The sequence below is a fragment of the Citrus clementina genome, unplaced genomic scaffold, assembly GCF_000493195.1.
Source record: "Citrus clementina cultivar Clemenules unplaced genomic scaffold, Citrus_clementina_v1.0 scaffold_1, whole genome shotgun sequence".
NCBI lineage: Eukaryota > Viridiplantae > Streptophyta > Magnoliopsida > Sapindales > Rutaceae > Citrus > Citrus x clementina.
Genome location: NW_006263303.1, coordinates 7,434,771 through 7,445,530, shown reverse-complemented (window position 1 = coordinate 7,445,530; position 10,760 = coordinate 7,434,771). Strand labels below are relative to the sequence as shown.

Genomic DNA, 10,760 nt, shown 5'->3' with positions numbered 1-10,760 from the left:
TCCTCGAAAGGTGATGTGATGTAATCAATTCTTAAAATTTTGTAAAATAAAATGGTCTTTTAATTTATTTAGGGATAAAATGGTTATTTTTAGTATCAAAGTGATTGATTGATATAAACTTAAAAATAAATATGGTGCAAAGTACATGTCAAAAATTTGTGGTGTTTAAATGTACATATAACAAAAGAAAGGAAATGCAGAGATAATTTTCTTTTATCTGATTACTTTCTAGCTTTTAGCATTAATGTTCTCGACCTTTGTAAGATTGAGCGCAAGGTGAAGCAAAACTGAAAACATTCTTTGTTCGTTGATTTTACTAAGAATTGCAACAAAGCTTAGTTTGGATAAGTTTTTGCAGGTGGCAATTTCAAAGACTGCCAAAGATCAACATGGGCAGTGAGGCCAATATTAGCAGAGGCATAAATTAGTCTTAGCCGACTTTATTTTATGGTTTTAAATTTAGGGATGACAATGAGATGAGGTGGGTGTAGGGAGGCCTACCTATTCCCCCACTTCATTAAAAATTTCACCTCCAATCTTCACCCCATCCCCCCAATAAATTTAGTGAAGTGGGGATGGAGAATCCTCTTGTGGAGAAATGATTTCTCTATCCCCACCTCATTTATTATTTACTTATTTTATAGTAGGTATATATAAATAATTTTAGTAAATTAAAAATTAGAAACTTAAAGAAAATCATTACCATATTATAAAATATTTAAATCATTTAAAAAGATCTCTAAAAGATTGAAACAATATCTTGAAATGATATTAAAACAAAATAAAAAATTTTGAAGAGAGTACTACCTTAAGATAGAAAAGAAAACATAACAATATTTTAGGGTTAAATAAGTATTATAATTTAAAGTGTTCTTTTAGTTATAACTTATTTATATTAGGTAAAAATAAAATGAAAAGTTATTAACTAACATTGTAATTGATAAAACAAAAATTATTGAACAAAAATTCATATATAATGGGGGTTGGGGTGGGGGTGGTGTAGAAAGTACAAAACCAAATCTTACCCCATTAAGAATTTATGAATTATTTTTCTCTCATTCCTCACTCCATTTCCCAAAAATAATTCAAAATTCACCCCATTTGAAGTGGAGTCCCATGAGATTCCAAACCATGGAGGATTTTGCCATCTTTATTTAGATTTCTCCACGGTGACAAATTTTAGAATACTTTCTAACTTATTATAAACCTAAACTTATCACTATTTTTTCTTCCGGATAAATTTTAGATTATCCCCCTTAGCCCAAATAAAAATGACAATTTTCAAAATATTCTCAAACTATTTTAAATGTTATTAACAAAAGTTATCTATTTTGTTTAAAAGAAAAGCAAAAAATATGGGCGAGTTGATGAAAGTTATTTTATCTTATTAACCAAAATAATGGATAAGTTGAAGTATACAATAGTTTGATAAATCCAAAATTAACTCTTTTATTCAAAGTATATGGGAAAAATGAGTCACGTTGATGAAATTTTTTTTGTCTTCTTTACGAAAATAAGGGATAAGTTGAGGTTTACAACTATTTAGAAGATATTTTGGAGATTTCTATTTTATGATGTAATCTGAATTGACACCCTTATTTTATTATACATATATTTTTAAAAAAGAAAAAAAGATGACATAAATCCACTCTTAAGCTCCAGCCAGTGGGGGCAAAATCATCAGTTTACTCACTTTAATGAACTGTCCAATTTTTTATGAACATCAAGAAGTGTGTCCTAATTGAAATGAAACCCTTTACTTTGGTGGTATTTATTTATTTTATCTGAAGTTCGAATATATTTGAATTTTTTTAATAGGTCTAAATGTCTGAATCTAAATAATACGTTTTCTTTTTTAATTTGATTCTTTGAAAATAAGTATCAAGATGTTTATTTTCCTCAACTTAAAAATCTGAAAAATCGATAATTTCACACTTGTGATCTTATAAAATTAAAAATTAAATAAATCATAAACATCACAAAGAATATAAATAAATGTATATTCTAAACTAGAACATTTTAATAAATTTTATCGGAGTTTATGATGGTCTATATGAAAAATATTCATAAAAGATTATAAAGATAAAAAAACACTAATTTGAAGAAGATAAAAAGATAAAAATAAAAATAATCTACTATTGTATTATCACAAGTTATAAAAATGAATAATGATGAGAATTAGTAAGTCTTAGTAAAGATCAAAATAAATTAATTAGATAGGAATATTTAGGAGTACATGTTTTTATGATGTCATTTCGATTTTTTAGATTAAGTAAAAAGATTTAAAAATGACTTAATAACTCAATGACTGAAATTTTTTATTAAAATAAAAAAATAGACTTAGGGAATGGTTGTTTTTTTTAACCTAATAGCTTAAAATGACTTAACGTAATTAATTAAGTTAATTAGAGGTGTCTGTTTTTATAACTTAATGGACTTTTCAGATAATTTTGATTTAATAAAATAAACCAATTTTTTTAGTGATTTAACTGACTATAAAAACTAAAAACTAAATCAGCCAACTAATTTCTAATAAAAAAATTACCCACTAATAATCTCATCTTTTTTTTTTTCAGCCAATCATGGAATATGTCCTCACGTTGGTTCTCTCATCAACTTATTGAACCTACCATTATCGATAATCAAAGATATTATTCTTAAGTTTTTTTATGTAATTATATAATTTGTTATTGTTAAAAAAAATTATGTATAATAATTCCAAAATCATTATATATTCACTTGAATGTGTTTTTGCTTATATATAGTAAAATATTAGGTATTTATGATTTTTGAGATATATATATTATTTGAGATTCAAATTTAATAAGGATACAAATGTAAAAGTATATATTTTTAGTTTTTAAAAGTTTAAAAAATAAACAACTTAATATGTTTTTAGAGATTCAGACAAAAAAAATATATTATTCAGATCCAAATACAGGTCTATCCATATTTTAGATCAATTCAAGTTTATTCAAATTTTAAATAAAAAACAAATGCCACCTTAGGTATTTGTCTTTTTGTTTGAAATCAAAATATGTCTAAATTTTTCTAAGTCTAAACAAATATGAATACAAATATAAGAATGATATTTTTGTTTATCTTTTTTAAATATTTGAGTATAAGTGACATGTTGTTTGTTTTTATAAATTAAAATTATCTTAAGTATGATTATTTGACATTTATGCCTTTATAAGTTAAAATAAAAAAAATTAAGTTTTATGGTTCAGAAAATAAGTATATTAAATAAACATCTTTTCTTATTTAAATACAGCTCGTAAAAATACATTTTTTTTATCTAAATATAAATATTAAAAAATTAAACATAAATTAAAAAAATTAAAAAAAATAAAATATCAGACTCCACAATTTAAGATTTAATCACTTTACTAATTGAAATTAATTTAATTAAGTCTTTAGGATAAAAAACAAACGGCCCCTTCTCCGTCTGCTGTGTTGCCCTTTGAAAGAACACGGACAGTAAGGTGGTGTTTGGTTGTAAGGAGAGAAAGAGAGAAAGGAAAGTAATTTAAATTTCTTTCTTATTTCCTTTGTTTGATTTACCATAATTTATAAGAATTTAATTTCCATTAGAGTTTAATATACATCATAATGTGGAATTTAGATTTCACACCAAAGAGTGATGAATTTTAATTCCTCCTCTATTGGAAGCCAAAACATCCAAAATTACCCCTTCAATTTTTTATTAACTTGTTTAATATTATCAAATTATTATTATTTACAATTTTATTTTATCAATTTAATATTGTAGATAATTAATTTTATATTAGTAAAAGTTAAACCAATGATTAAATAATTTAATAAAATCACTTTATTTATTTTATTAATTTTAAAAAATAGAAATACAAATTTAACATTGCCAGACTGTCGTCGCTGCCACCGTCGGACCACCGCCGACAACCGCACGTGAGACATCGCCACCTATACCGTTGGAGTTGCTGGCTGACGAGAAACATCGTTTTAACATCACACAAGTGAAAAAATGAATTTATCTTCCTCAAATCCAGTTAATAGAAATTTGAAAACTTTCTAACTATCTCATTTATGGACAAACATTAAGTATTTTGGCCAAATAAGTTCTTTCGATCTATAGATCATTAATTTCTGATAATTTTCATATAATTCTCAAGTTGAAATGACATGGTATGGTGGCCGCCGATGAGACAGCAGCAGCGCCAACTTTTTTTTTGTTCAAATAAAATTTTAAAATTATAATATATTAATTAAGAAATTATTTGTATTATTTCATAATTTATTTAGAAATAAATTAAATTAATCTAATTTTAAAATAGAAGTATGTCAATAAACTTTTTGAATAGAGTTTAATTATAAATATAATTATATTACTTGAAATAATTTTTTATTAGTTATTTATATAGTATATTAAATAAATATCTTGTTTAATGTTTGAATTATATTTATGATAAATATTGAAAGTTTAACACTAAAGAGTAAAATTATCCAAATAAAAGTTAAGACACTTCCTTTCTTTGTATAATTTTATAACAAATCAAACATTAAAAACAAATTTCAATATACTCTTCTCTCCTTTCTTCCTCCTTCCTCTCCTCTCATTTCTTTATTCTTCTTCAAAGCAAACACTACCTAAAAGAATGGAAAATTATGAGCAGAGCAAAATTGGCTCCAAAGCGCACACTGTTCTTCATTGTATCGACCTCTCAAGCCCTGATATTCATCAATCCGTTTCCCTTTTAAAACAGGTTCTCTTCGGTCTTCGCTTCACTTAGATTAAAAAAAAAAAAAAAAAAACACGCGCACCCATTGAAAGTCTTTATCACTTATCAATTCGTTAATTGTTCTGTTTTTAGTTTATTATTATTTGTATATGTTACTGCTACACGTGGCATAATAGAAATAATGTGTTTGATTCTTTCAGGCATGCTTAGACTGTGGCTTTTTCTATGTAATAAATCATGGGATAAGTCAAGAATTCATGGACGAGGTCTTTACTCAGAGTAAGAGGTTTTTCAATTTGCCATTAAATGAGAAAATTAAGGTTTTAAGGAACGAAAAGCACAGAGGTTACACTCCTCTTCATGATGAGCTTCTTGATCCTGATACTCAAGTTCACGGTTGGTTGCCTTTTTTTTTTTTTCAAATTTTATTTCAATTGGCTGTGTAAAGCTTGTTTGTTTCTCTCGAGTATAAGTTCTGATTGTTTTGTTGTTGTGCTGTTATAGGAGATTACAAGGAAGGGTATTATATAGGCGTTGAAGTTCCTGAAGGTGACCCTGAATCCGAGAAGCCATTTTATGGCCCAAATGTTTGGCCTGCACCGGGTGAGTAACTAAATTTACTGACTTACCATGAAATCAAAATTTTTCATCTTTTTTTATGCTGTCTTTTAGATATTTTGCCTGGTTGGAGGGAGACTATGGATAGGTTTCATCAAGAAGCATTGTAAGTTGCTGCAACTGTACAACTAGCAGAATGCAATAGTTTTTCGTGATTCAATTTGTTTTGATTAGGTTATTACATGGGAAGTTCATTGCTATTTCAATTTAATTTTCTTTTAAAAATATTCAAATAATAAAGGATGTCTACCGTATCTTTGTCTCTGTTTTTCTGTTTTTCCGACTATATCTAATTTATTTTGTGTGTGTTCCCAGAGAGGTAGCAAAAGTAGTTGCGAGAATAATAGCACTTGCACTTGATTTGAATACTGATTTCTTTGACAAGCCAGAAATACTTGGTGAACCTATTGCAACGTTGCGGCTACTACACTACGAAGGTGACATTCTAAGTTAAAGGGTCTAGGAACTCCATTGTGAACCTGCCACAGTTGTGCAATTAATATAACTCATATATTGCCATCTTTTACTTAGGTCAAACTTCTGATCCTTCAAAAGGAATATATGGTGCTGGGGCACATTCAGACTTTGGTTTGATTACCCTCTTGGCAACAGATGAAGTTTTAGGTCTTCAAGTATGAACAATGCTCTAAATGCCACTAAGTTTCTTATTGTTTTTTGATATGATCATTTACCAAAATTCTGAAATTTGTTGCAGATATGCAAGGATAAAGATGCTAAACCCCAGATATGGGAGTATGTTCCACCGCTGAAGGGGTTAGTTCTCTGTCATTTCCATTTTCCAGCTTTATTGTGTCTTCTTGTTTATTAATTATCTCAGGTGTGTGGGCTGTGCGCATGTGCCATACTTGGCATTTATGATGGAAAACAAGCAATTCCATAATATGATCTTTCTTTCATTTGGATATTGTCTAAAAGTGTAACGACACTTCTGCTCTGGTATTTTGCCTGTTGTTTTTCAGTGAGCCATCTTCAGATTGTAATTAATATTGAGAATCAGTATCTAAGCTGTTCAGTCATTTCAAGTTTTCCATCTTTATACATGGTGAAGTTGTAAGAATTATAAATAAGAACTATTGATTACTGATAGTGACTTTGTTATTCACATGGCTAGTCTATGATTTATCTTCGCAGAGCATTTATAGTAAATCTCGGTGATATGTTGGAGCGTTGGAGCAACTGTGTCTTCAAGTAAGCAACTGTATCTTCAAGTAATGTAAAATCCTTAATAATCAAAATTGTTTAAATTTTTCCTATGTTTACATTTCCTTAGTTTTATTGGTGATCTTACGATTATGTTAAAACAAAGGAAATAATTTTGCCTTGATGGAACATCATTTCTGTAACCATTGTCATGAATATACTATTGCCTTATGTAGACTTTTTGTTACTGTTACATATGGGTAATGTGCAATTCTGCTTTGTGTTTGTCCCCAGGTCTACACTGCATAGAGTGTTAGGAAATGGCAGAGAGAGATATTCTGTAAGGCTCCATTTCTTTTTCTTTTTTTTTATCCCAGATTCTTAGGACCGTTAAAAACTTTTAGACATTTTGTAATTTCAGCATAAAGCGTTTTGAAATGTCTTTATATCATGCTGGTTTGCTAATAAATTTAATTTTTTATCTGCACAAACACCATTCACTTGTCTTTATTGCTAACTCTGGCTACGCGGAGGTTATGTTTAGTAATAGCCAGTTAAATGTTTCTTTGATCCAAATTATAACAAAAAGATACCATATTTTCTTATATAATGATGGAATGAGTTGTGGATATCAGAAAATTGTCAGGTTTCTTAAACTTTATAAGTTAGTACATTATGCAACTTCCATTATGCAACTTCTGACTACTTTCTGGAGCCAACTTTATTTTTATGCAAGTAATGAGAGTAATGGAAAATTGAATTTGAAGACCATTTTTGGTTACTTCAATTTGCTGGAGAAAATGTAGGCTGCTCGCTTACATTGTTAATTAATTTAGAGTCTCTAACTTATTAATGGCATCTTCCAGACCTACAGCCATTACTCTTTTTATGATACTTGGATTTTATATATTTGTCCCTGTTTCTTGATTTTCTATCGAGTATGTTTCCTTGTTTAATTAGCGGTTGAATTTTGCTGCCTTATTGCTCTGTAATTGTTATTCTTATGACAGATTGCTTACTTTGTGGAACCCAGCCACGATTGTGTTGTTGAGTGTTTGCCAACCTGCAAGTCCGAGAAAAATCCTCCAAAGTAAGTTGCGATGCCAAAATCTTTTGATAATACATAGAAAACTTGAATTTGATCCCTTCTCACCTGATTGATATCTACTCCCATTTGTGTTATGGCATTTGACCGATCTTGATAACTTTGTTGAGCATCGTAAGCCATTTTGTTATCATGCTGAACATCTATGTTTGTGACTTTCTATTGCATTCACTAATGTCTGATCTTACACACTTTGCCAGGTTTCCTCCCGTCAAGTACGGATCATACCTGAGCCAGCGGTATAAAGATACTCATGCTGATCTCAGTATATACAAAAAATAGGAAACTTGAACATAGAATTGTATATAGAAATGCCTTCATCAGGTGGGCGTATATATGTATTTAAAAAAAATGGAAAAACCTCATGTCAATTAATTATGAAAGGATGGTATTGCGGTGCTTTTACTCACATGTTCGATGGCTTTATCATTTTAAATCACTCCTAATTTTATGTCCAACGCAAAAGCTCCTTTGATTATTCTTGTTATTTGAAGACTTAAACATCAGGTTTATATATATGAAATCTTATGCCAATTACAATGACAATTTCTGTTACAATATGATGACTAGAGAACTTGAATTTTTGTAATAATACTTAATATATGGGTCATTGATTTCAAAATATCAAATATTGTTATATAAATTCTAACTTAAATTTTTGACTTAGAATTTTGAATTATTAATTTCAAAAAATTCAGTAGAAAGAATCAAAAACTCTATTTTCTAAGTTGCACAGTAGAACTTTAAATTCTAATTTATTTATAAATATAACTTCATATTCTAATTTGGAGAATACTCAAAATTAGAAGTTCTAGTTTGGATTATACTCAAAACTCTAGGTTCAGAACTAGAACTTCAAGTTCTCAATCGTTCCTTAAAATTATAATTTGGAAATTATAACTCGAAACTCCAAGTATCGATTTTAAAAATTCTGAGAGATTTTTTGTTCTAATTTATTTGGTTAATTTTTTTTTTAATACTGATATACAGGACTATTGGATTACATCTGGCACAACTAGTATTTACAATCAAGTTATACTACTTGGACTCGTGTGCGACTAGCATTTACAATCAAATTATACTATTGGGACTTGTATACGATTAGTGTTTACAATTAGATTATACTACTAGGATTCTTGTACAACTAGTATTTACAAGTATGTACAATTAGATTATAGTAGTAGGACTCGTATACAACTAGTATTTACAATCAAATTTACTATTGGGACTCATGACATTTTGTACATAATATTGTCTTAGTGTCCACTCTACTTACATTTTGTGAGAGAGAAGAGTGTCTCTACTCAATTATGAAATAATTGAGGAAGGACTACAACTAACCTTATAATACTTTTATGGAGGCTCGAACTCTTGTGAGAGACTATGTTATTGGGAGTCTATACATTAATCTTCTGAAGACCTACCCAGATTTTTGACCCTCATGTAAATTAATCTTCTGAAGACCTACCTAGATTTTTTACTCTCATTAATCGAGAACGTTCAGTGTCCAATCTTCCCTCTCACAAGGGTCTCAACTATCACGAAATGTGATTTGTAGAGAATAATATCTCAGTGTCCACTCTACTTACATTTTGTGAGAGAGAAAATTATCTCTACTCAATTATAAAATAATTGAGGAAGGATTACAACTAACCCCATAATACTTTTATAAAGGCTCAAACTCTTGTGAGAGAATATATTACTAGGACTCGTGTACATTAATCTTCTAAAAACTTGCCTAGATTTTTTACCCTCGTGTACATTATTCTTCTGAAGATCTGCCCTAATTTTTTACTCTCATTAATCAAGGGGTGTCCAGTGTCCAGTGTCCAGTCTCCCCTTCACAAGGGTGTCCACTCTCGCTCTTCCTTCTACAAAATTTTCTAAGAGAGAAAACAATATCTACTTAATTATGAATTAATTGAGAAAGGACTTCGACTAACTAATGCTCAAACCCTTATTCTCACACATTGTGAGTGCAAGGGCACTCCCGTTAGGACAAAGACCTATTGGTTATTAGGTTAATTATTAATATTTCAATTATGGATTTATTTCTTATTTCTTTCACAAACTTTAGGTTGTATTAACAATATTGAGACAAGGCAATGTCTATGGTACCATAGGAATAACATACTCCTTAATTTGTCTTGTAGTAAAGAGACCATCTAATGCCAATATTAGCTACCAAGAAATACCAATTAGTTATCGAGATCAGCAAATCCTGCTAATAACACCTTGTAAATAAACTAGAAAAGAAAGAGAAAATTTAAACTAGAAACAAAGTGTTTAAGAAAGCACGTGGTTATTGGCTACATGCCTTGTTATTACTTCCTTCAATTGCAAAACATAATTTGTCAATTTAAGGTTTGGCTAGTAGAACTAAAATAACTTATTTAATATTTATTTGGTATGACTTATCTAATGGTTATAAGTACTTATTTAATCTCAAAAACTCTTATAAAAATTTTTGTTTTTGTTTAATCGAGGTTTGGAAGATTAAATACTTGTTTGATACTACTTATCTAATGATCATAAGTGATTATTTAATCTTATAAGCTCTTTTGAAAAATTTTATTATTATTTAATTGTTTTTTGAATAAAACTTTTGAAGATTATATACACTATTTTGTCTCTACTAGTAAAAACTTAAATTTGTAGTTTTTGGGAATAAATATTGAAATTTTTTTAAAATATTAAAATGTCTAGAATATATTTTACTTATTTGACAACCTTATTTCATTTCATTTATAACATAACTTAGAAAAAAAATTGCCTATTAAAGTAATTTTATAATTTTTAATAAAAACTCTCACTAACAATGAAATAACTAAAATTTTTTAAGTGAAAGCTCTACTTATACAAGCATTTTGCTTCTATACCAAACAAAGCCTAAATAAGCTATTTTGCTTCTTTTAGTAAAAGTTTAAATTTTATACATTTAAGAGTAGAAGTTGAAAAGATTTTTTTAAATGTTAAAATGTCTAAAATATCTTTTACTTATTTGACAATTTTTTTTTATCGTTTTCATAACATAACTTTAAAAAAAAATTACTTGTTCAAATAATTTTATGATTCTTAATGAAAGCTCTCATTGATAACCAAACAATTAAAATTTTATCATTGAAAACTTTACTTGTATAGTGTTACTAACAAAAGCT

At 28.3% G+C, this 10,760-nt stretch overlaps 1 protein-coding gene across 2 annotated transcripts; it reads left to right on the top strand.

The window, feature by feature from the left end:
* Window positions 1-4,539: 4,539 nt before the first annotated feature.
* Window positions 4,540-8,006, top strand: LOC18055434 (2-oxoglutarate-Fe(II) type oxidoreductase). Of its 2 annotated transcripts, XM_006451214.2 has the most exons (11): window positions 4,540-4,742; window positions 4,919-5,114; window positions 5,223-5,321; window positions 5,391-5,442; window positions 5,652-5,773; window positions 5,868-5,968; window positions 6,052-6,110; window positions 6,489-6,545; window positions 6,792-6,837; window positions 7,508-7,587; window positions 7,803-8,006. In XM_006451214.2, exons 1-11 carry the CDS (start codon window positions 4,635-4,637, stop codon window positions 7,882-7,884), a joined length of 1,002 nt encoding a protein of 333 aa, XP_006451277.1. In that variant the 5' UTR covers window positions 4,540-4,634; the 3' UTR covers window positions 7,885-8,006. The 2 variants fall into 2 exon arrangements, with proteins under 2 accessions (XP_006451277.1, XP_024033744.1); XM_024177976.1 differs by lacking the exon at window positions 6,792-6,837.
* Window positions 8,007-10,760: the final 2,754 nt, after the last annotated feature.

Bases quoted from the DNA above. Each gene is read 5' to 3' on its own strand.
- LOC18055434 (XM_006451214.2), top strand. From the start codon at position 4,635: ATGGAAAATTATGAGCAGAGCAAAATTGGCTCCAAAGCGCACACTGTT. The intron at 4,743-4,918 runs GTTCTCTTCGGT...TGATTCTTTCAG, and splicing joins CCGTTTCCCTTTTAAAACAG to GCATGCTTAGACTGTGGCTT. The intron at 7,588-7,802 runs GTAAGTTGCGAT...ACACTTTGCCAG, and splicing joins TCCGAGAAAAATCCTCCAAA to GTTTCCTCCCGTCAAGTACG.